Genomic DNA, 26,707 nt, shown 5'->3' on the forward strand with positions numbered 1-26,707 from the left:
ACTCACTTACCTGACCATTGCACTCACCTACCTGACACATGCAATGACACCAATAATGAGGCACAATGTTTTCCAATGACACCAATAATGAGGCACAATGACACCAATAATGAGGCACAATGTTCCCTAATGACACCAATAATGAGGCACAATGACACCAATGATGGGGCACAATGTTTCCTAATGACACCAATAATGAGGCACAATGACACCAATGATGACAAAAAATGGGGGAGCACAATGTTTCCCAATGACACCAATAATGAGGCACAATGACACCAATAATGAGGCACAATGTTCCCTAAGGACACCAATAATGAGGCACAATGATGGGGCACAATGTTTCCTAATGAAACCAATAATGAGGCTGAATAACACCAATGATGACACACAATGTTTCCCAATGACACCAATAATGAGGCTGAATAACACCAATGATGACACACAATGGGGCTGATTTACTATGCTCTGTGCGCTGCGCTGGTTCATGCCTTAATTAGTGCGCCGGGTGAAGCCTTAATTAGGCGCATGAACCAGCGTAGCAGCCGGCGCATTGAAAGTAATATGTAAAGCCGCGCCGAACTCCCTATAGAAGTCTATGGGAGAAATCAAAAGTGTTCATTTTAAAGGCTAATCTGCAAGTTTTGTCCTAAAAAGTGTTTGGGGATCTCAGTCCTGCCCCAGGGAACATGTATCAATGCTTTTTTTATTTTTTAAAACGGCCGTTTTTTCGGGAGCAGTGAAATTAATAATGCTTAAAGTGAAACAATAAAAGTGAAATATTCCTTTAAATTTCGTACCTAGGGGGGGTGTAATGTCAGCATGTGAAATAGCGCATTTTTACCGCACTTAGAACTGTCTCTGCAAAAAATGCCATTCTGAAGGAAAAAAGCCATTTAAAATTCACACGCGGCTATAATGAATTGTCGGCTCCTGGCAATTCTAAAGGGATTCATTCATAAAGGGAAAAAAAATGTATGGGGATCCCCCAAATTAAATTACCAGGCCCTTCAGGTCTGATATGGATATTAAGGGGAACCCCGCCGTAAAAACCCCCCCAAAAAAAGACGTGCGGTTCCCGGCAAATATCCATACCAGGCCCTTCAGGTCTGGTGTGGATTTTAAGGGGAACTCCACCCCAAATTAAAAAAAAAATGGCGTGGAGTCCCCCTAAAAATCCACACCAGACCCTTATCCGAGCACGTTAACCTGGCCGGCCGCAGAAAAGAGGGGGGGACAGAGTGCGGCCCCCCCCCCTCTCCTGAACGGCACCAGGCCACATGCCCTCAACATGGGGAGGATGTCCCCATGTTGATGGGGACAAGGGCCTCATCCCCACAACCCTTGCCCGGTGGTTGTGGGGGTCTGCGGGCGGGGGGCTTATCAGAATCTGGAAGACCCCTTTAACAAAGGGGACCCCCAGATCCTGCCCCCCCCCCCTATGTGAAATGGTAATGGGGTACATTGTACCTCTACCATTTCACCCCCCAAAAAATATCAAAGTGTTAAAAATGACAGTAAAGGAAGGAGGAGACTGAATATTTGGACCGCCCACTGGAATGGGATGAATCTAAATTTGCCCTTAAACAGCTGAAAACTGGCAAATGTCCTGGTCCGGATGGTTTGAGTGTAGGCTACTATAACACCTTCACAGATATTGTACTCCCTTATTTTTTGAAAACTTTCAACTCAATCCCAGATCAACCTCTCAACAACAACAGGGATCTTCTTGAGGCACACATCACGATGATTCCTAAACCTGGTAAAGACACGCTTTTAGTCTCTAACTATAGGCCCATTTCCCTCCTTAATGTAGATTTAAAACTTTATGCTAAAATTTTATCAAATAGATTATTGCCATTAATCCCTAATTTAGTTTCTTTGGACCAGGTTGGTTTTGTCCCTGGACGTGAATCCAGAGACAATACCCAAAAGGCTATCAATATCCATCATTGGCTGACGAGACACTCTACACCTGGATTCTTTCTCTCTCTCGACGCAGAGAAAGCGTTCGACAGGGTTGCTTGGGACTATATGACTGAATGCTTGAAAGCCCTTGGGATTGGTGACCGCATGTTACGTTACATTCTTACTCTTTACTCCACTCCCACTGCTAGAATAAAAATTAATGGATGCCTGTCGGAGGCTTTCTCCGTGTCGAACGGGACCCGCCAGGGTTGTCCTCTGTCTCCAATCATATTTGTTTTAACTCTGGAGCCTATCCTTATGAGAATTCGATCTAATCCCAGCATTAAAGGTGTTGATATCAATGACAAACTATACAAATTAGCAGCCTATGCAGATGACATCCTGCTCTTTTTAACGGATCCTGTTAATACTATACCTAATCTACTAAAGGACTTTTCAATTTTCTCTTCAATTTCCAACTTTCAAATCAATTTTAATAAATCCAGAGCTTTAAATATCACTCTGCAGAATGATGTGGTATCCCTGTGCAAACGTATATTTCCATTCATATGGGAAACGCATTCGCTAACCTATTTAGGCATACGCATACCTATTCTACTAAAGGACTTATATTCCTCTAACTTTCTACCTATGCTTAAATCTATTCAGGATGACCTCCTAAAATGGGACAAAAACCTTTTTTCATGGTTTGGAAGAATAGCCATAATCAGGATGAATATCCTCCCCAGATTACTCTATCTTTTGCAAACCATCCCGGTTAAATTGCCAGCTTCCTTCTTTAAATTATATAAAAAATTGTGTTTGAAATTTATTTGGGATTCCAACCAACCCAGGATTAAGTGGGATACTCTACTCAACCCTAAACTGTTGGGTGGGGTAGGATTACCAAATATACAGAAATATTATTGGTCTTGCCATTTGTCCCGTGTTATTGATTGGCACATTCATAGGAAGACCAAAGATTGGATTGATCTTGAGGGACTATCATCTAAAATTCCTTTACATCACCTTCCTTGGATGAACCCCCGTAATATACCCCGTGGCAATAGCTTGCACCCCCTTACTGGTCCCACGTTACAAGTCTTTAGGTTAATATGTGCTAAATTTGACATATCGTCCTCCCCGGGCCCAATGACGCCTTTCCCTGTAATCCCTAATCTTTTTCCTGAATCCGCTGTACCCATCTCCATAGATCCTATTTTATTTCCTTCATTAAGAGCGGAACTCTTTTTCAAAGATGGTAAATTTTTGACTTACGACACCTTTTGTCTTACTTTCCCGAACCTCACTATTTCTAAAATGGACTATGAGATTATGCTAAATTCTATTTCAAACTCTGGTTCTCTTTTGACTTGGAATAGGCCTAAAACCCCCTTTGAATTGTTATGTGTTAGTAATGGCCCGCAAAGACATCTCATATCGAAAACGTACTCACTATTATTTTCTGATGTTGATCTTGAAATGGATGAAAAAGTTCAATATTGGGAAAGGGTTCTTGATATACACCTATCTGCCAATGAATGGCATCACATTTTCACATTCATTCATAAGGGTTCTCTGAATGTTCTCACTCAAGAAAACGGTTATAAAATTTATTCCAAATGGTATAGAACACCTCATGTCATTCACAAATTTAGCCCTTCCACTTCGCCTACCTGTTGGCGATGCAAGTCTGCTTTGGGTACTCTCATACATATTTGGTGGGAATGCCCAATCATACAACCCTTTTGGAAAGAAGTTTACCGTATTATCCCTCTCATCACTACTTACTCTCCGAACTTCACCGCTGCCCAATTCCTGTTACATCATACCTCACTACCTTACCACGTTTATAAAAATTCCATAGTATTACATTTGATTAATGCAGCAAAGCTCTGTATCCCAACACATTGGAAGGACACTTCTCCTCCTAGCATTTCGGAATGGCTTCAAAGAATTAAACGAATAGCGGAAATAGAAGACCTGATTCTTCAATCATTGGACTCTCCCTCTAAATTTCAAGATAAATGGAATTGTTGGATACGCTTTACTGACTCTACAGAGTTTCGTAACTTATCCCATCACCCTGCCTCTGACTGAGACTACCCTGACCTTTTATATGACAAATTACCATGACTCCCTACCCTTTTTTTTTTTTTTTTTCTTTCTTCCCTTTTTATGTTTGGCTTGGTGATTCTTATTTGGAAAAAAAAAAAAAAAAAAAAGGTGTATTAATATTTTTTTTTTTATCTATTCCTGATAGAATTTTCTACTTGTTGTCATCAGTTATGAAAAACAAAGAGATATGTATTCTCTTGACTTTTGTTGTTCCGTGGATATTTTTAATTCACTTCATTCGTTCTGTTATTTATCTTGATGTATCAACAGATGTTTATTGCTTTATTGTACAACTTATTTTAAAATTCCAATAAAATCTTTAAACCAAAAAAAAAAAAAAATATCACCTCCCAGTATTAAGTTCCTTCCAAGAAAAAGTTAAGAGGCAAAATGAATGCTTCCAGAGACAGAATCTGATTATTATGTAGGTAAATGTGTGTGCCTTAACCACATAAGACCCGGACCATTACGCAGGTAAAGGACCTGTCCAGTTTTTGCGATTCGGCACTGCATCGCTTTAACTGACAATTGCGCAGTCGCGCAATGTGGCTCCCAAACAAAAATTGAGCTTTCTTTTGGTGGTATTTGATCACCTCTGCGGTTTTTATTTTTTGCGCTATAAACAAAAATAGTGTGTCAATTTTTAAAAAAATATATATTTTTTTACTTTTTGCTATAATGAATAACACCAAAAAAGATAAAAAAAAAAAAAAATTCTCAGTTTAGGCCGATACGTATTCTACATATTTTTGGTAAACAAAAAAAACAAAAATCGCAATAAGCGTTTAACGATTGGTTTGCGCAAAATTTATAGCGTTTACAAAATAGGGGATCGTTTTATGGCATTTTTATTAATATATTTTTTTTGTGATTGCGACATTATGGAGGACACATCGGACAATTCTGACACATTTTTGGGACCATTGTCATTTTCACAGCAAAAAGTGCTATAAAAATACACGGATTACTGTGAAAATGACAATTGCGGTTTAGGAGTTAACTAGGGGGCGCTGTAGGGGTTATGTGTGACCTCATATGCGTTTCTAACTGTAGGGGGGGCTGGACATGTGACATTACTGATCGCCTGTCCCTATATCAGGCGATCAGTGACATTGCCACTGTGAAGAACGGGGAAGGTGTGTTTACACACACCTCTCCCCGTTCTTCAGCTCCTGTGACCGATCGCAGGACACCGGCGGCGATCGGGTTCGCAGCTTCGGACCGGGTCACGCGACCCACAGCTGGGCACTTAAAGGGGACGTACAGGTACGTGCCTGGGCACAGCCGTGCCATTCTGCTGCGTAAATGTGCAGGAAGCGGTCCTTAAGTGGTTATTCTTTCCCTTAAGCATGAAAGTCTACAAGCATTTGACAATTGGATTTGGGGCTTAAAAGGACAGGTCAGTCTAGGATTACACCTAGAAACCCTGGTGTGAGGGTAGGGATTGATAGTTGCATTATTGGCCTTGTTGTTAAAAGTCAGAGGGGGCATATTATCAGTTTGGTTTTAGAGAGATTTATTTTAAGGAAGTGGTGCAACAACCATGCTGATATATGCAAGTTAGTAATTTAAGAGGAGACTGAAGGAGTGAGGCAACAGGTAGATTTAGATGTCTGTTGACACCAGCAGCTTTATAGAGGACAATGCATGGTCCGATCAGATCAACCTACAAAACTGACAGGCAGACCTGATCGATTCACCCACATGAAAGGGGCATACTCGTATGAACTGTCCTTGAGGATTATGGGAAAACCCAGTTCATTACCTGATAACTTTTGTACGTTTAATTATTTATTTATTTTACAAATAACATGGTGCTTTATTGTTCGGAGAAATAGAACATACAGGTCATACAATGATACATTTAGTACTGGTGAAACACATATGACACATGGGTATACATAGTGTAAGGGGTTAGCTCGGTAGCGGGGATGTGTGGCCTCCTGAGTGGGTTCACTACACACTGAATTATACAGAGAGGCAGCCGTGGGTGGTTGAAACAAGGGTTATGAGTTTATTCTTCCATATTGCTGGAAACAAGTGCAAGCATTCAAACAGCATAAACAAAACAAAACATAAAATAAATCCTGGCCACTTGGGCCGTCTACCTTCACAACACAGGAACCTACCTATGGAGTCTGGTACAGCCTACTGCTGGGCAGACACTGCTGGTCTTCCAGCAGAAAACAATAGTCTTTTTGATTTTCTTATCACACAGCAAAAATATCAATAACCACTTCACCTTCAGAAGTCTTCCTCAGCTCACTGCTCTCCTTAACTCAACAAGCCTCAGGATGCAGCATTCAGTAGTAATCCTCTGGACAACTTATAGAGGCCTTAATTTTCTCATTCTGAACAGCTGAAACTATCCAACGTCCTTAAACCTTTCTGGCTACCTCTGCAGCCGACACCTGATAGTAATTGGTGAATTTTCTAAATAAGGCAGAAATGTATCTCCCGTCTGTGACAACACCCCCAGATTTACCTGACTTCCTGTCACAATAGATAGAACATATTTTCGGTGTGGAGTGAAAAACACTGGATAGTCAGGGCCAAGCATAGAGGAACTTCACAAAAACAAACAAAATGTCAGAAGACAACTGCGGGGCCTACTAAATGCAGGCACAAAACACACAGCTAGGCATAGGGAAAGGGCAAGTGCATATAAAAACTGGCTCAGGAGGAGAGATCATTATACGTGGCCACAGTCCCTAGCCATGGGTCCCAAATCTTGCCATATTTGGCCGGGCAGCCCCTATGAGCGTAAATTTCCTTTTAATATGGTAGCACGCAATTGATCGCAAAGATCCACTCCTGGAGAGAAGGCGGCACAACCTGAAGCCACCTCCTCACCACGAGCAGCCTGGCAATAAACGACTCCTGAAGAAATATCTTGTGGTATTTATCCGAGTCAGGGTCTGGGAATATTCCCAGTAGACATTGCCTAGAGCATAATGTCAGGGGAGACCCCATCTCATCATTAATAAATTGCACAATGTGCATCCAGTAATCTTGAATAACCAGACAGGACCAAAGGAGATGGAAAAGGGTACTGGAGGGGCTGTCACATCTAGGGCATAAAGGATTATAGTCAGGCTTAAATTTGGCCAGGCGGATAGGGGTTAAATAAGATTTGTGCAAGACGGTCTGACAATTTGACTGAGACCTTCTTGCTGGTCTCCAAAGCATCCTCCAGCTCCCACACATCCGCAGCACAACGGTCCTTAAAGGATCACTAAAGGAATTTTTTTTTTTGCTGAATAGCTTCCTTTACCTTACTGCAGTACTGGTTTCATGTCCTCATTGTTCGTTTTTGCTTTGAAGTTGCTGTAATTCTGCTGTGGTCTCCACACTTCCTGCTTGTCTGGCTCCTTATGAAAAATCTCATGGCAGCTTTTCACTGTGGTCCAAGCTGTGTGTCTAAAACTCCTCAGAACCAGATTCAAAAAACAAAACACTGTCCTGGATTTGTTTGTTTTTGTTCTGTGGGTCTCTTTACTTCACAGAAACATGAAACCAGTTTAAAAACGAAAGTGAAACTAAACTAGGGGCACATTATATGATTGAATGTAATCTATTTTTAAAAGGAATCAGTTAACTTTTATGTCTCTATACCCTGTAAACAGTCATTTCAGCAAAAATATTTTTTTCATTTAGTGACCCTTTAAGCTTGTAAGCCAAAATAGTTGCCATAGGACAAAGAAGTGAAGCATAGAACTCTGAAATAAGTTTCAGGGAGTTCAGCCCCACAATAGTACAGAGAATATCAAGCTTTTCAACATTGGGAGAAACATCACCAAATTGAGCCCGTAGAGAATGGCGGAGCTGGAGGTATCAAAAATGCATAAAGTTGGGATGGTTGAACCCGTCCTTAAGCTGTTGAAATGATTTCAAAACAGTTCCATGGTATACGTCAGACAAATACCTCACCCCCTGATGGAGCCACAAGATCTGATCCGGGACAGTTAGCAACTCGCACTGGCCGGGATGATCCCACAGGGGCGTGTGTGAGTGGGTAGGCGAGACCTTAAGCCTACGCCCCACCATCTCCCAGATTTTACAATGATGGTAGAGCAACCCCCTGTGATATCCAAGCACCCGCACCCCCCCCCCCCAAGTCCCTAAAGAGAACCTGAAAAGGGTGAGTAACCCCGGGAACAGACGAGTGCCAGGTTGCGGTCTTCATCATTCTTGTCCAAGTAAAAGTGGGATAGTTGTGCTACCAGATAATATAGATTAAAGTCAGGTAAGGATGCACCCCCTAGGTCAGTAGGGTTCTTTAATGCCTGCCAGGAGAGCTTGTGTCGGGCCACGCCCCACACAAACGAGTTAAGGATGGCCTCAATGGATTTAAAAAATCTAAGGGGAAGATATCCAGGGGCATGCCAAAGTACATACAAAAATTTAGGGAGGAAAATCATTTTGATTTAATTTACTCGGCCCATCACACCTAGTGGCAATTTAGCCTAGATCTGCATTTTGGATTTTAAAAACTGCATCAGCGGTTCTAGATTAAGAGCGACATAGTCCTCAGGGGATCTAGAAATTCGAATCCCAAGATATTTCAGGGAGCCAATCCTAAGGAGAGGGGGAGGAGGCCTGAAGTTCTGTGGGGACACTCGCATCTATGGGAAGGATCTGGGATTTATCCCAGTTAATGCGCAACCCAGAGTATCAACCAAAGGCCTGGATAACCTCAAGGGCAGTCTGTAAGGAGTGGCCCGCTTCTGCCAAGTAGAGAAGCATGTCGTCAGCTTATAAGCTGCCCGTCTCCACCAGCTCCCCACAGCGGAGACCACAAACACCCAGGTACCTCCTGAGGGAGGACGCCAGGGCCTCCACGGCCAGAGCATACAGTAACGGGGACAACGTGCACCCCTGCATAGAGGAAAAGGGGCCGATACCCGACCATTAACCAAGATCCTGTCGCACGGTTCTTGATTTTGGAGGCAGATCCACTTTATGAACTTAGAAAAGACTGACAGCCACACTTCCACAAAATTCTTAAAAAGTTGCTTTTAATTGTAAAAAATGGAAACGGCACTACAAGTCACAGCAGACAGTGGGTGGATAGCTATCCACCCCACTGTCTGCTGTGACTTGTAGTGCTGTTTCCATTTTTTACAATTAAAAGCAACTTTTTAAGAATTTTGTGGAAGTGTGGCTGTCAGTCTTCGCTTTGTGCATTGCCAGCACCCACGCTTCTGAGAGGACACTGATTGCAGAGTGCACTCACCTAGAGCGGCAGTTCCCCTTTCTCTACTTTATGAACTTAGGCCCAAATCCAAAACGCACCAGTCATTCCCAAAGATAGTTCCATTCGACAGAGTCGAAGGTTTTTGCAGCTTTGAGAGACACCACGAGCCTAAATCCCACTTGATCATGCACAAGTAAGTTCATATGTAGTCTACGCAAATTATATGCCATGTTCTTGGCAGGCATGAACCCGCTCTGGTTGGGATGAATTAACGTAAGGATCACACCATTGAGCCACACCGCCAGGATCTTAATGTCCAATTGAAGTAGGGATATTGGACGATAAGATTCGGGGAGTTCTAAATTCCTCCACGAGGGACCGCTCCGCCTGCGCGACCACCTGACTGGAAGTCCTCCGGTAGCGGGAAATGCATTGGGATAGGAACAGTCTGGCATGGGCCTGAAAGTAATCCCACACTGCCCCAAACGACACAGTTCCCCCTATTGGTATGAAAAAAAAAGTCCCACTCAGCCAAATCGGCGACGACCGACAGCCAAAGGGGGTTAACTTTCCAGGCATGAGTTGAATGGGGGGGTTTATCCAAAGCTCAATCCAGTAGGAGGCATGGTCAGAAAGGACACGCGAATTAAAACCGCCACATTACCCAGACTAGGGAGAAAAGTTTGGGACGTCAGTATTAGATCAATGTGCGACATAGCGTCGTCGAAAAGCACGAAAATGTCCTATCCGTCAGATAACGATACCGCCGCGTGTCTACAAGATCCAGGTCAATAAGGAGTTTACCGAATCGAGTCTGTGCATGGGCAGTGTCCGCAGGGGACGTCATGGATAACCCAAGTGTCTGTGTGCAATATTATTTAAGTCCCCGGCTCAGAACTACATCGGAGGTGGTCGGGTTCTGTAGGGGCCAGAGGGAAGAAAAGATCCCCTTGTATGCAGATGATATACTTATATATTTAGGTGATACGGCAGCATCGCTGCAAACAGCAATGGGAATAATAGGAGAATTCAGAGGCTTTTCTGGGTTTAGTTTAAATTGGTCCAAATCAATATTAATGCCTATAGATCCGGTGGGGGAGCAGTTACCGGTAGGAGCAGAGCAGATTACTATATCAAGTAGTTTCTGCTATTTGGGTGTGGTGGTTTCTCCGGATACGTCTGAATATCTTCAGCTGAACCTGGGTCCACTACTGGTAAAACAAAGAGAGAAAAGTAACAGCTGGTGCAAACTCCCACTATCGGTGGTAGGGAGAGCCAACCTAATTAAAATGGTATGGGCTCTCCAACTCCTATACATCTTCCATAATTCACCGATGTGGATATCGAATAAATGGTTCAAAAGAATTGATACCCAGATGCGGGAGTTAATATGGAAGAAAAAGGTAGCTAGGATTAGTTTAACTACTCTGCAATATGGAAAGGATAGGGGGGGGGGGGGGGGGATTGGTGGTACCTCATCCTAAAACTTATTTTCTGGCCTCTCAGATACAACAGCTGGCGGGATGGGAATGGGAAGAAAGAGGATCCGAATAGAAACTTGGCGACTGATACGGCTCCCTCATTAAAAGCAGCCTCTCATCTTGAGATGGGCTTGCCCAGTATGCCACAGTCAGCACCTACAGGAACCCTCCTCAGAAAGGTATGGGGGGAGCTACGGAAAACTTTGGGGACAGAGGGTGTGCTACCATTCACTCCGATATGGAATAATCCGAGATATGAAGAGCTACAGAATATAGCAGGTTGCACTTCCTGAAAAAAAAAGGGGAATTTGGCTCTTTTCACAGCTGTACGAGGGTGAAGTGCTGAAAACTTACGAGCAGCTATGTAGGGAATACCAATTAGCCCCCCGGGGCTTCTATCAGTATCTTCAGCTCCGGCATGCCCTACAGAAACAACAACAAATACGATCGCTGCTGGTAACATCACCGTCGCCTTTGATGACGGCGGTTCTGCAAGCAGAAGCTCGGAGAGGACTGATAGCAACAATTCAGAATCATGATTCCCTTAGAAGCCGTAGGAAGTCGGTGGAAGACATCGGGGAGATAAACAGAGACCAGTGGGAGAGAGCGCTTGAATCTGTCCTGGTGGTGTCCGTTTCTGCGTCGCATAAACTGTCGCAACTCTTTATCCTACACAGGGCTTATAGAACTGCGCCTCAACTATATAGATAGGAAAGAAGGGATACTCCTATGTGCCCAAAGTGCAGGGTCCAAAAAGGGGACTTTATACATTTGATTTGGAGATGTCCAAAGCTCCATAGGTACTGGGAGGAAGTATCCCAGTGTATTACTAGAGTAGCACAGGTACCAGTCCCATTGGATCCACATATATACTTGTTAGGGGCCCATTGACCCTGGAGAGTATACAAAAGGAAAGTATTATATGGTAACTAGACTGTTGTATTTGGCAAGAAAACTCATTGCTCGTTATTGGATGGCCTCGGGGGTCCCCACATGGAAGCAATGGATTGCGTATGGCAACTCCCTTTTGGGTAGAGAACATCTGGCATATAAAAGAAGGAAAAGAGGGTAAATTTGAGGAAATTTGGCATGCCTGGTTGAGAGATACGAGTGTCGCACCACCAAAACTGTTGTTGGAGAGATTTTCTATGTAGAATGCAGAGGGAGGTTATAATAAATAAAGAGATGTATATGGGTATATTATAGGAAAGCAAAAATGTTGTATAATGCATGTTCGGGGCTATAGTCTCTGCTCCTCCACGTACATGACAGGATGGGCAGGGGAAGAAACCATGGAGAGCATCCAGTGTCACAAAAAACAGGGATAAGAGTGAGATGGGTAGTAAAAAGGGGCAAGTGGGTAGGAATGACAAAACACCGATCCAGGCAGGGCAAAGGAAACCCACCAGGGGATAACAAATATAATGGAGGATATGGGCGAGGGACAACAGAAACAGTACCTGGTGGGATCATTGCAAGTCCATGCTCCAGGAGAATTCAGGAGACAAGTCGTCTCGCCGTGTCCTTCAGGTGCAATTCAGACATCATGGACAAGGATCTTACACAGGTTGTCGAGCCGGTGGCGCTGCGTTCTCAAGCCAGGAAGAGTATGTGTGCACTTGATTGGGAGCGATTTAGCAGGCAATTAGAGCCCCAGGTTAGTTACAGATCTTTGGCGAGCGGAGCTCCCGTACCACACTCCTCACACCATGCCGTCCAGGCCACGCCCCCTTGTATGTTTAATTATAAAGCAAAGCTCCAATAAAAAAATAAATACATTTTTTATGCATACCTGAAGTGCCTGTTGCTAGGCAGATCGTCCCAATCTGCCACTTCCTGATCTGCGGTCCATCCGATTTCTTCTGCTTCTTGGTTGCCTCCTAGGGAATGGGGGAGCGGTGTCTTCTGGGACCTTGTGTGTCCCAGGAAACATTTATTTACGGCTCATGCAGTAGGGAATCAGGCGGTGAAGCTTCACGTCCCGATTCCCTCACTGAGGATGGCGGCGGGGCAGCTGAAACCCAAGCGTTTGCTCGGCTTCCTTAATCACAGGCACCCTGAACAGGCAAGTCTTTTTATTAAACGTCAGCAGCTACAGTGTTAATATCTGCTGACTCATTTTGAAACTGGACCTCCGCTTTAAGGTAGTTTGTGGTCATCGTGCAAATTACCTAGGCTACTGTCCTTTACAAACTTTGTTTCCTGCAGGTGAGCAGTCATCTGCCAAACCCCCTCCACTATGGACAGCCACACTGGGAGACCAGAACAGCTGCAGGCTCTCCCCTTCTCACTTTGAGTTAAGTTTGTATAAGCAAGCGTTCTCCCTTACTGACAGTCTCTTCCCCGCTAGTAGGGAAAACACTGTCCAATATCTCCAAAACCCAGCACAAACTAACATCCATAATGGCCTCAGTAATGAGTCCCCCAGCTTTCCCACCTGATCTGGGACACTGAGGCCCAGTTCACATCTGGCATTTTGGGATCTAAAATCTCATGGCAAACATGCACCACGCATGTTCAGATACCCTTCATTTTCAAATGGCACTAAACATGATGCAGTTTTGCAGCAATTGCCATAGGGCAGTGATGGCGAACCTTGGCACCCCAGATGTTTTGGAACTACATTTCCCATAATGCTCTTGCATTCTACAGTGTAGTTGAGCATCATGGGAAATGTAGTTCCAAAACATCTGGGGTGCCAAGGTTCGCCATCACTGCCATAGGGCAATATAAGCAATGTGTGAAGCTTGTTGTCTAAAAGAGAGCAGGAGCTTCCTTTGGGCAACAAGCTTTATGCAGCACAAGCGCACCGTGCTTAGGTGACATTGAAAACATCTCACTTAAGCGTAGTCCATTTTTCCATGGTTGCAGTGCAATTTGGGATCACAGGCAGAACCACAGGAATTCTGCCCGAGATGCTAAAATGCAATTGGGTTTTTATGTTGTACATGTTGGATTTACTAAAACCGGTGTAGCCAGCCAACATCACCTTGTTCAATTACAATAAAACCCAAAAGCCGATTGATTCAAGGCAGAGTTGGCCCAGATTCTGCAGTTTTAGTAAATCAAACCCTTGGTGAAAAAACCTAATGAAAACATTAAAATATATATTTGGAGGGGGCGTGACCGGAAGCCAGCCTGGAAGGAAGCATCCCCTGAGAGCTCCTCTCCAGCCCGCAGCTTACAGGCAAAAAAACGGGGGTAAACGCCGCCATCCATGGGCGGTTCGCGGACCACCAGATCCAGCAAGACAAGGGGATCATCCCAACCCCCGCCAGGCTCCGCTACGACCCTGAAGGACTATTTTAAACCGCCCGACATGCCGCCGGGCGGAGGGGACAAGATGGCGCCGGACGCGGCCACCAGCAGAACGGAGGTCTCTCCACCTCGCTCCCCCCTGCCTTACCATCCGGAGCCATCCCCGACACGAGCGCTGACCACCGCTCCATCCCTGAGCCCGGATGGCTCACAGCCGTGGGTGAGTGAACCTCAGTACCCCCACCCCCCCGCAGCGGACCACGAGGCACAGGCCGCGGCCCTCCCTGCCTCTCTGGAGCGGGACACCCCATGCACGGGGGCCTTCCCCCGCCTGCTACGCACGGCCCAGGACCCTGAACAGCACAGCGGCTCACAGCTCTCCCCCTCACTCACGTTTGAGGAGGATTTCCCGGCCCTGCAAGCCTCTGCATGCTCCCAGGCCTCCCAGAATGCAGCAGCTCCTCTGCTGATACCAGGCCGGGTTCCACCTCCCCCGCAGCTCAGAGACAGACCCACATAACTACCCACCCGGAGCCTGGGGATCAGCTGGGGATCTCTCCCCCCTCATATGCCTCCATGGCCAGCACCAGTGCTCCCTGGCACGGGAGGGCCCACATTCCACTTGGGGATCAGGCTGAGGCCTGGTCCAACTCATGGGACTTACCCCAGCAACCCCCCCGCGAGGCCAGACAGCACAGGGAACCAGCTCCCGCCCGCCATCCATCCCCCACTGACCCACTACAGCCTACCTATGATGCCAGGGGACCCCCCCCCCCCACCATGGCAGTCCTATTTGCAAGCCATCCCCACAAAAGATGATTTCAAGCAGCTTGTGGAGGACGTTAAGGCGACCTGCCGCGCTGAAATTCAAGTTCTCCAGACGGGCCTCAAACATTTAACTGACAGAATGGAAATGGCAGAGGAGGAGATCCAAGAGACTAAACTAGCGGTACATCGCACCCAGACTCAGGCGTCAGACCACCGTCTCATGTTAAGAGACATGCAGCGGCATGTTGAAGACCTGGACAACAGGGGGCGCCGCAATAACATCCGCATACGCGGTCTCCCTGAAGCAGACGGGGCAGAAGACCTGCAGCTCACCCTTCAGAATTTATTTAACGAAATACTGGGGGAACCAACAGACAAGACCATTGAGATGGACAGAGCCCACCGAGCCCTTAAACCAAAGGGCCCAGCCTCCAAACCACGGGACGTCATATGCCGCATAAACTCCTACCCGCTGAAGGAAAACATAATGCGCAAAGCCCGTCCCATGCGCAACCTCCTCTTTGATAACAACCCTCTACAGCTCTACCCGGATCTCTCTTGGATCACGTTGCAGAAACGACGCCTACTACAACCCCTGCTCCGCACCTTGCAAGACAAGGACATTGTGTATCGATGGGGCTTCCCCTTCAGCCTGTCCGCCAACCACCAGGGGACCTCAGCCACCCTACGCTACCCAGAGGACATGGACGACTTCTGCAGAACTCTGGACATTCCTGTTCCCCGGCTGCCGGATTGGGACCTCGTGGCCACGCCGCCCCCTCCACCAGTAGTCTGGCAGAGAGTCCCACCGCCTAAACGCCCCAGGGGCCGGGACCCTGCCCGCAACTCCCCCAGGCACAAGCACACCTAAGATGGTCGCCCCAGCCACGAAATTCGCCTCGAGCACTGCAGGAGGCCCTCCTGTTTTGTTGTTGTTTTTGTATTTTTTTTTGCTTTTACCCCATCACCTTACCCCCGGTTGCCCCAACCTTACCCCTACGCCACACATCGGGCCTGTCTCGGATGAGACGTCGAAGAGGCTGCCCTTCTGATCACGGACCCCCCCATGGCTGATAGCCTGAGAGTTCCTTTTCCCCGAACCCCCACAGTGGAGTTCCTCCACGCCACCCCCCTGCCCCATGTTTTTGGACTTTTTGGTCGGGAGGTCCTTAAGGAACTGTTGGGACCTGAGGGCCCTCGGGCCCCCATTGTTGATGTGTTATGTTTTGTTTTTGCTCTCACTCTTTTCAGACACCTCTCTCTCCTCTCCCGTGCAGGCAGCACCCGACAGCACGCCTTGGTGGCTGTCGCCTCGGCGGTCTCCCCACTCGCCCTCCCAGAACCAGATGCAGCTCGACCAACTCCAGCTAAGTACAAACCACGATCTCTCCACCCACAGTATGGCTAAGTTGCTATCCTTAAACGTACACGGGCTTAACTCCAACAGGAAACGTCATCTAGCACTTAGGGAATTCAGGCAATCAGGGGCGGAGATTATAATGGTACAGGAATCGCACTTCTCCAAGGGCGATTCCTTCACGTTTGCATCCAGGTACTTCCCCTTAATATACCAGGCCTTTAGTTCACGCAAACGGGCAGGAGTCGCAATCCTGATCAAACGGGGCACTCCCTTCACTTGCACAGACTCCTACATCGACCCCCTGGGCCACTTCATCATTCTGAGGGGGACGTGGCACTCACGAGACGTAACTTTATGCACCCTGTATGCCCCCAACGCACATCAGCACAGATTTCTAAGCCGGGTTCTTACCCGCCTGGCCAGATCCCCCCACGACCTACTGGTAGTGGGGGGGGACTTTAACTTGCCCCATTCGGCGACCTGGGACCGCCTGGTAGTGAACCCCCGAGCCTCTCAAACGAGAGCCCTGCGGGACTCTAAACTCTTCCGTCAGCTGACGAGGAAACATGCTCTATTCGACGCATGGAGGGCGCTTCACCCAGGGGATCGCCAGTTCACCTTTTATTCATCCCCCCACCACACGCACTCACGTATAGATTACTTTTTAGTCAACAATACTACATTACTGACTCCGCACAGATCCTGCCCATCTCCTGGTCCGACCATGCCCCCATTACCCTGACCTCAACACTCCCACCCGCAGGCCCTATAACTGGCGCCTGAATGACTTTCTCCTGAAACACACCCCCTCCAAAATGGAAATAGACTCCGCCCTGCAACTTTACTTCAGCGAAAATGACACACAGGACGTCTCCACCACCACACTGTGGGCCGCCCACAAGGCGGTAATTAGGGGACGGTGTATGGCCATCTCCTCGGCCCTTAAGAGGAATGCCGAGTCGGCTAGAAAACAGGCGGAAGCGCAGCTCCGGGCCCTAGAGATTCGCTTACAGTCTTCCCCCTCCTTGACGCTACTTAAACGTATCGCCCTGTTACGGTCAACACTCCGGGACCTTGCGATGGGTCGAGTCGAGAAAGCTCTAGTACGCCTCCGCCAGGTATATTATGACAAGGGCAACAAGGCACAGGCGCTACTGGCGAGGAAACTAGCAGACCGCTCGCTCGCATCCACCCCACACCAGGTCCAGGACAGTTCGGGCAATATTATATCACACCCTCAGAGTATTGCGGATGCCTTCGCAGCATTTTACGCCGACCTGTATAACAAGCCAGAAATCCCACATGACCCACCCCCCCCCCCCGACCTGCTAGACAGGATGACACAATACCTAACTCGGGCGGGCATTCCCCGGCTACAACCGGACGACCTAGCCTCCCTTAACGCTCCCATTACAGAAGAGGAACTGACCGTGGCCATTAAGTCCCTACCCGCCCATAAATCCCCAGGCCCTGACGGGTTCCCATACGAATACTATAAGACCTTCCTCCCTCACATGACGAAGCTCTTCAATGCCTTCCTACAGCAGATCCCCATCCCGCAAGACATGCAGCGTTCATTCATCACCCTCATCCCCAAACCAGACAAGGACCCCTCACTATGCGCAAGCTACAGGCCGATAGCCCTGCTGAACTCTGATCTCAAGATCTTCACAAAGGTCCTCTCCCTCCGCCTAAATGTAGTTTTACCCTTTCTGGTCCATAAAGACCAAGTGGGCTTTGTCCCCCTCCGCCAAGCGGGGGACAACACGAGAAAGGTGATTGACCTAATTGACGTGGCGAGCAGGGAGGGCCCGGAGTCTTTACGCAGAAAAGGCGTTTGACCGCCTTGGCTGGCCCTTCATGCTCGCCACGTTAAGGCATATGGGATTTAGGGGACCTTTCCTCCAGGCGGTCCGACACCTCTATACCAACCCGATCTCACAGGTGAAAACGCCCTTTGCCACTTCATCCACCTTCCCCGTTACTAATGGAACCTGTCAGGGGTGCCCCCTCTCCTCTTTGCTCTCTGCGTCGAGCCCTTAGCAGCGACGATCCGAGGCAACCCGGACATTCGAGGAATCCCAGTAAGGGGGAGGGAATTTAAGATCTCCCTCTTTGCCGATGACATTATCCTGACACTAACGCGCCCCCGCATTTCCCTGCCTAACCTACACAGGGAATTGGAATGCTACGGGGCCCTCTCGGGATACAAGACTAATACGTCCAAGTCTATGGCCATGCCGATCAATATGCCCGAACCAGAGGCCCTACACCTGCAGTCCGTCTTCCCGTACCACTGGGAGCGAACCTCCCTGAAATACCTGGGGGTCCAATTGACCCCAAGCTTTGCATCCCTGTACCAAGCCAACTTCCCCCCCCCTATACAGTTCAATAAGGGCGCTGATCCACAAATGGAAGTCCCATCAGATATCCCTATTGGGCCGGATAGCGGCAATAATGATGGTTGTCCTCCCAAAACTACTATACCTCTTCCAGACCCTCCCTATCCCGGTCCCCTGTGCACATCTGCGAGCCCTACAAGCCGACCTCCTCCGGTACGTGTGGAACTACAAACGCCACAGGATCCCACGTTCGGTTATGACGGCGTCACAAACCGAGGGAGGCCTGGCCTTCCCAGACCTGGTCAAATACTACCAGGCCTCGCAACTCCGGGCAGTGGCATCATGGTTCCCCCAGAAGTCTTACAATAGATGGACGGAGGTGGAAAAGATCTGGTTGACGCCTATACACCCCAACAACCTCCTGTGGAACGCAAATGCGGCAGTGGAGCCCGGACGTTTACTGGGCTCCATGCGGCAGCTTCAAAGTACCTGGAGGAGGCTAGCCCAAGACGGTCGACTTAGGTCCGATAGTTCCCTGCTGACCTCTTTCCTCTACAACCCTAAAGTACCGACCAGTCTCACCCACCAGATGTCCTGGGCCTCGCGAAGCCTATTTCACTTTGGTCATTTAGTAGACCCCAGATCCCGCACCCTACACTCCTTCACTGATCTCCAAGCCAAACATGACATTCCACGACAAGCTTTTTTCAGCTACCTACAGATCAGGCACTACGCTCATACAATCGCCCCCCGGCTCCTCTTCTCAAAACCGACCCCATTTGAGTGAATCATTCTCGAGGGCACAGCCCGAAGGGGTCTCATATCAGACATTTACCAAATCCTCAATGAATACCCCATACAAACCAAAGGTAAACATACATATATGCTCCGATGGGAGAGGGAGTTGGGGGAGGTGCTCTCGGAGGACGAGTGGAGGGCAGTTTGGAGGCAGGCGGCCAAGAGTTCGATCTGCACCCTTTATAAGGAAAATATGTATAAAGTGCTGTTCTTTTGGTACCTGACCCCGGACGTCCTCCACAAGATTTACCCCTCCACCTCTGACCGATGCTGGCGTTGTAGCCAAGCCAAGGGCACACTGTTCCACATCTACTGGACGTGCCCCCTGATTGTCCCATTCTGGACTCAAACACAAGAGCTCCTATCTCGCCTCCTGGAGGCGCCCATACCCCTCTCCCGAAGCTGTTTTTGCTGGGCCTATCCCAACCTCGCATAGCTAAACCCTACAAGAAACTGCTGAGACACATAACCACAGCTGCGAGGTGCTTGATAGCGCTTCATTGGAAGAAACCAATCCCCCCATCACAAGAAGCCCTCTATGCCAGGGTCAAAGATGTAGAACTCATGGAAAAAATGACGGCTAGGATTCAGGATAGGTTGGAGGACCACAATCTGGTCTGGGAGAGGTGGCACGTGGTGGAGGACCCGCCGTGAGACGACAATAGGCCACCAAGGTACACTGCTCACCCCGACATTCTTGCCTGCCCCCCCCCCCATCTCTCCTGTCCCTTCCCCTCTCGCCCCTCACCCCATGCCCTCCTTATATCCACCCCCCCTCTCTCTTTTTCATCTCCAATTGTGTTACATGTTCCTGATAGCAGAAATAGATATGGAGCCACTGTGTAAGCCCAGCTAGCTGGAATTTTGTACATCCTCTCATCTTTTGCACTTGAACTGCTGCTATATTTTGTACTGACCTTTTATGAAAATAAAAAACTGTTATTAAAAAAAAAAAATACATATATTTGGCCCCTTCCACACGAGGCAGATCTGCCAGCTCAGCAGGAAATTGCTTCATTGATCTCTGAGCTGGTGGATGACAGTCTCTGCTCACTGAGCAGGGACTGGCCTGTCAGAGCCCTGCTGATTTCTATGGGGAGATAAGATTAAAAATTGACAGCATGTCAGTTTTAAATCAGATCTAATCTGATATGGCAGACAGTGTCAAACGGACACATCTTTGCCGACATCCGCCTGCCCAGTGGGATTTGAGCAGGCTTATGTGAAAGGGGCCTTAGTATTGGCCTCTGTGCAAGATACAAGTTATAATGCAACAAAAACTGTACAAAAAAAAAGGGGACTTTATTTACAAATATACAAGCAATTCAATTTTTTTAACACATTAAAAAAATATATATTCACTCTTCATCTGAACCATCATCAACCAATGGACGAGATCTGCAAGAAAAACAAACAAACTTTAGCTTAACAGTCAAAATATCACCATGAGATATTACTTTTGTGCCAGCTTAGATCTTTAAAACAGTGTATCCAAGTTGCAAGCCAGAAGTATAAACCTAAAAAGATTTATAACTGGTCAGAATGCATGAAGCTGTACTGCATAATAGGTTGACTGCTAGATCAGAAGGTTATTCAAATAAAGTAGCAATTCAAGTAAACCTCTTAGGGAGCGTTTACACCGACAATGCAGTTTGCCTGCACTGTGGATGCAGCCCAGTCCTATATGCAGGACTGTACCACAACTGCCTGATGCAAGGGAAGCAAGTCTATGGCAAAAATGGAGGCTACCTGTGGGAAAACTAAAGCAATGTGAAGGGACCCCAAAAAAATTGTCAGCTCCTGTATTGTGCCGATCACAAATTGGCTTCATTGTTATAACCCAAGACTGACAAAGCGATCTGAAGTGCCAAAAAAAAAATCTAGTTGTGCACATGCAAATTCTCTTGGCAAAAAGCCATTACCTTTTGTGTACACTGCACAGGGCCTGTAATGTGTAGTACACCTTTGTTTATTCATGCCTAATATAGAGCTGTGTACAGGGAACACAAGCATGCATCTTCAGCGGTCATTTAATGACCAAAAGAACCCTGGACGTCATGGCTGGAGGGGGTAAAGTATGGAAGAATGAGGAGCTCAGCCCATGCAGAATTTAGCTTTGCTAGCAATCAGTTTAGGTCATCTCCTAGGGTGAAACTAAAACTTGTCTGAAACTGCAGACACAAGCAAGGTCTCCTCTGAAACATTTGACTGCCACGCACATGCGTAGGGTGGCATTTTGCCACTGGCCAATCAAGAGGCTGAAATCCAAGAAAACAGGAAGAAAGTGACTGGCAAGGGATGTCAACTGCTTTATCATTGAAGTGATTTTTGGGACATTTGAAATAATGAGGTTATGCAATACTTATGGATTGAAAATTACTTTTGACACCACATGCATTGATCATATTTCAAACACAAAAAGGCGAGGAAAGCTTAAACCGGGGTTCAACCCAAAAGTGAAACTTGCGCTTTTCGGAACCCTCCTCCCCGCCGGAGTCCCATTTGACACCTTTCAGGGGGAGGGGGTACAGATAACAGGTGTTTGTACCACTCCAGGTATTGACTTCCGTTGGACAGCCCCCCATGCTGTCTTGTGAAAAAGAGTGTTCCCAGGAGAGAGCGGGGACCAGCGACGCTGCGCCATGCAGTAGGGAACCTGGCAGTGAAGCCACAAGGCTTCACTTCCCGTACCTCCACTGTGCAGCTCGTGTTGCCCCGATCCTCATCTTCTTGGCTCCTCCCTGCTTCTGAAAACCCCCTCTGGGAAGCGCTCCCCCAAGGGGGTTACCTTGCGGGCACGCTCCAGAGTCCTGTAATTGGCATCCATAGCTGCCAACTACAGGACTCATGATTTCACCTTATTGCATTAAGGTGAAACATGAACCTTCACAACCCCTTTAACCAAATTCCTCCCAGCATACCAGCGTTTTACCGATTTTCCTAAAGTACACTTACTTCCTTGGTGCTTTACCAACTCCACTGCCCCCTGCTTCTTCCTCGTCATCAGAAGGCACGCGGTTCTCTTTTTCCACGCGGTTCTCTTTTTCAACGTGGTTCTCTTTTTCCTCATTACTAGTAGATGGGGATCCAAAGAAATCTCCTATACCTTTCTGCCATGTTGGAGTAGGTCGGACACATACAGGATTACCTCCAGCATACTTGCCTTCAGCTGTAAAGTTTGGTAGACAAGAAAATGTACTCAGTAAATAATAACTCAACCTTAGCAAGAAGTTTGTTTAAAGAGAACCAGTCACTGAAACTCATGCATGAAAACCCATGCAATAGAGGTCTTCATTGTTAAGAAACAAACTAAACCGGTTAAAAGGCAAGCCCAACTCAAATTTCAAGCACAGGGAAACAAAAAGCACTCAACCCACAAGTTAGTACTTAGACCAATCCCCAAGTCTGTGACAGATTCCATGAAAACAGATGCAGCAGAAGGTAATTTGAGAAGGAGGAACCAATAAGCCTCTGTTTAACTACTTCAATACCAGGCACCTACACCCCCTTTCTGCCCAAGCCAATTATCAGCTCTGTCACTGTATAAATGGCAAGTGTGGTAATGCTACACTACCAAAACAGAATAGTTATCGTTTTGTCCCTACAAATGGAGCTTAATTTGATCACCTTTCCATTTTTTGCTATTAAAAAAAAAAAAAAAAAAAAAAAGGTAGAAGAATTGGAAAAAAGTTGTTATTCCCATTATGTAGAAGTCACTAGTTCACAACTTACATTTTTTCCCAGTTGGAGAGGTTGAATGGTTGGAGGAAGAAGGGGTTGCACCAAAAGACTTCCGTGGTGCTCTAGCAGCAACAGCTTAGAAAAAAAAACAAAAAAAAAAACACACATGTTAGTTATTACACCATCAGATTTTCTTTGAAAGTAATCTTGCAAAGCTATCAAAGCAACACAAGGCAAAATTAAAGATGCAATGCAACCCATTTCTTGATCACTCAATTGTAAAATGCTGAATAAAAAAATAAATGTAAGGCAGACATAATGTGCTAGTATGCATTGCATACTAGCACATCATGAAATACTTAACTTAGAACAAAGTCCTTAGCCCCTGGTGCTTCTTTCAGGTTTGTAGGCTCTGGTGCTGCAAGTGCCAAGTTCACTCCTGCACATTTGCATAGGAGCTGCAGTTTCTAACACCGGCTCGGAAAAGGCTGGCACTGCAAGCCGAACCTGCAGAGCACATGCACTGATGAGGTCATTGGCTGCATCCACTCTGAATATCTAAACTGTGCAAGTTTGAGATATTTACAGTACCTACATGCAAGCTTTATTGTAGGCACAAGTGGTGTAACAGAGGTTACAACATTAAGGCCTCAAACACACTGGCATTCTTGCATTTATACTTCTCAGTTACTTTAGAAAAGAAAAATATTTTATTCATCGCTACTCCATGCTTCCTCCCAACCTTTTTTCAGATTGTATTGGGACCAAACAACGTAGAACCAGCAGTCCTGCATCAGGGGTTTCCCACATTGCAGGAGCAGAGGAGAGCTCCTGACAGCATGCAATAAGGGGCATAGTCTAACTAAACATTAAATCGCAAGTTTAGGTATGCTTCTTTCTGCATAAGTTAGTCCAGCTGGGACCAGTGACACTACGTAAATATACTTGAAGACCATGTTGAAGCTGGAAACACAGTACTAGGCACCGTAACTAGTGATAGTCAATAGCTTCCGGGTCCTATACACTGGAGCTCGATAGCTCAGCGCAAGACCCACTTAGGGAATACTTCGCATTTTCTCATTGGATGAGGTGGAGATCAGGACTTTATGCCCCACATTGTCCAATCAAAACTTTTCAGGGAACGCAAATCTCCTCAATAAATGCAGCATGTTCCCTGAGCCAAACGAGTGACCTCCGTGTTCGCCATTAGCAATGGGGCTGTGGAAGTCACTGTCTACTACAGTAATTGCCAGCTTCCACAAGTATAGAATACACATACTTTAGTCCAAACATAACCAATATAACCAAGCAAAAAAAGTGGATGCAGCATCGGTTCCCTGGTGACTCTACACTGAGAACCGATCGAACACTGCAGATCACTGTTCTCACAGCTCCTCAAACTACTGATCTACTGACTGCCAATCACAACTCTGCCCCCTCCTCGCTCACTGGAGTGCTGTGGAGGGGGCAGGAGAGGCCGAATGACTCTATAGTAGTGACTTTATCCCGCTCTCTGTTGCAAACAGGTCACAGGAATGCAGAATGAACTACACTCCTGTGATCCACAGAAGTACAGCCAAAACTAGCTTTAGCATTATTCGTCCTTTAAAGGGGTTGTGAAAAAAAAAAAAAAAAAAATTATATATATATATATATATATTTTTTTTAAAAACAACAAACATGTTACACCTACCTCCACTGTGCAGCTGGTTCTGCACAGAGTAGCCCAGATCAACGTCTTCTGGGTCCCTCTGCGGCTGTCTCCTCCCCACAAGAACTACACATTCATGCGAGAGGTTGCATTGTGTGCTGTCCTTGCGGGCGCACTCCTGTGATACAGCGAGCGGCCATTGCCGCTCACTGTACGACTCGGCCAGCCCTTGGAATGCGATTGACAGCGGCTTTCTATCCATCCGCTTTAGCCAATCAGCGGTCAGGCTGAGCGGCGAAGAGGATGTTGGTGCCGAGCACGGGACTTTCAAGGGGTCAAGTATAACAGGGGCCGGTATACTCTGAAGTTTCCCCCTCTTATTGCATAGAATACATTAAGGGGGAAAAAAATCCTTTACAACTCCTTTAAAGTGGTAGTAAAGTCAATATAGAAACCATGCCCATCAGCAGATTTTCATATAAACAGAAGAGACCCTAAAGGGGTGGGCAGATCCTCATACAGATCATATAGGGGGGGTCAGTATGTGGATCCTCTTACAATTCACATATGGGGAGAATCTTTTGTACAGAGCACACATGAGAAAGGCAGGGGGAAGGGGCGTATCCATCCACAATCACGGGGGGGGGGGGGGTTCTTGTATAGGAGTTGGTTATTCCCTCGTACAGATGACATATTTATCTCCTCTGCAGGGATGTGTTGCTCACACATGACGGACACACTGCTCCCGGTGATCTGCCCCCTCCTCCCCCATATCATTCTGAGCTCCTTGGTTGGCGGGTGATCGCAGTGTCTTTTCAATCTCGGTGTTATTCTCAGAGACACTCGCAGCACACGGTGAAGGTCACCATAGCAGATTGATCACAGCCCCTCCGTCCAGCACATAAAGACGGAGTTCATACGAGCCCAAGTATGGCGCCACATAGTGCAGGCCGCTCACCACATGACATGGGAGTGCTGGACACACATAGAATGACCGTCCTCAACACACACCCAGCGTACCTACTTCCGGACAGAGAAGCGCATTGTAACTACACACCGCCCGCCTCAAGGATCCTCTCAGCCTCACCTTTCCTGTAGCTGCCGGTGGATGATCCCGCGCTATCTGCTTTAGTCCGCACCATGGTCGCCTCACACACACTCCGTGCCACAAGCCGCTCTGCCCGCCTATACCCCCGCGTCCGGATTTAAAGATAACGCTTTTGGCGCTCGAAATTTCTACCTGCCCACCGTGCTACTATTGGATGGTCGTGTCCTTACTCCGCCCATCCTTTCCGGCGTGGCCAGTAGAAGCCAAGAAGCTAGCTGTCTGTCAAGCAGTCTGCCTTCCTTCCCGCCCAAACACCGGACTCGCCTACCGCTGTCAAGGGAGGGGCGGTAGTCGCGTTGTACTTTCCCGCTCAGTTTCGAAAGTTGCCTGAGGTGGCATGTTATTATTAATGTGAAATTGATAAAAATAAAATTATTGAGATATACAGTAACCATCTAATATATAAGCGAATACAAGGAAATGGGGAGTTCCTTTCAGATAAATACAATAACAGAGAGGATGAGGGCAGTGGCATTACTAGGGTTTGTTGTCACCCGCTGTTAAAAAAATTGGTGTCAATCCCCCCTCAGTACAGACTCCCCTCCAGCAGTACAGACCCCCTCCACTAACTACAGACCCATCTCCCGCAGTACAGACCTCCTCCACTAACTAAAGACCCCCCTCCCACAATACAGACCCCCTCCACTAACTAAAGACCCCCCTCCCGCAATACAGACCTCCCTCCACTAACTACAGACCCCCTCCCTCAGTACACACCCCCCCACCAAGTACAGACCCCCTCCACTAACTACAGACCCATCTCCCGCAGTACAGACCTCCTCCACTAACTAAAGACCCCCCTCCCGCAATACAGACCCCCTCCACTAACTACAGACCCATCTCCCGCAGTACAGACCTCCTCCACTAACTAAAGACCCCCCTCCCGCAATACAGACCTCCCTCCACTAACTACAGACCCATCTCCCGCAGTACACCCCCCCCCCACCAAGTACAGACCCCCTCCCTCAGTACATACCCCCCCCCCACTAAGTACAGACCCCCTCCATCAATATAGACCCCCTCCCTCCTCAGTATAG

At 47.2% G+C, this 26,707-nt stretch overlaps 1 protein-coding gene across 1 annotated transcript; it reads right to left on the minus strand.

Moving 5' to 3' along the window:
- Window positions 1-20,517: 20,517 nt before the first annotated feature.
- Window positions 20,518-25,786, minus strand: PCLAF (PCNA clamp associated factor). Its single transcript, XM_040342934.1, has 4 exons — window positions 25,650-25,786; window positions 22,963-23,046; window positions 22,186-22,399; window positions 20,518-20,628 (listed from the first exon to the last, which is right to left on the minus strand). The coding sequence occupies exons 1-4, from the start codon at window positions 25,702-25,704 to the stop codon at window positions 20,589-20,591; spliced, it is 393 nt and encodes a 130-aa protein (XP_040198868.1). The 5' UTR covers window positions 25,705-25,786; the 3' UTR covers window positions 20,518-20,588.
- Between the last annotated feature and the right edge of the window lie 921 nt (window positions 25,787-26,707).

The sequence above is a fragment of the Rana temporaria genome, chromosome 3 (assembly GCF_905171775.1).
Source record: "Rana temporaria chromosome 3, aRanTem1.1, whole genome shotgun sequence".
In the NCBI taxonomy this organism is placed as follows: Eukaryota; Metazoa; Chordata; class Amphibia; order Anura; family Ranidae; genus Rana; species Rana temporaria.

Coding starts and splice junctions, on each gene's coding strand:
- PCLAF (XM_040342934.1), bottom strand. CDS start 25,704: ATGGTGCGGACTAAAGCAGATAGCGCGGGATCATCCACCGGCAGCTAC. Junction 22,400..22,962: donor CTCTCCAACTGGGAAAAAAT/GTAAGTTGTGAA, acceptor CAAACTTTACAG/CTGAAGGCAAGTATGCTGGA. Junction 20,629..22,185: donor GTTGGTAAAGCACCAAGGAA/GTAAGTGTACTT, acceptor TTTTTCTTGCAG/ATCTCGTCCATTGGTTGATG.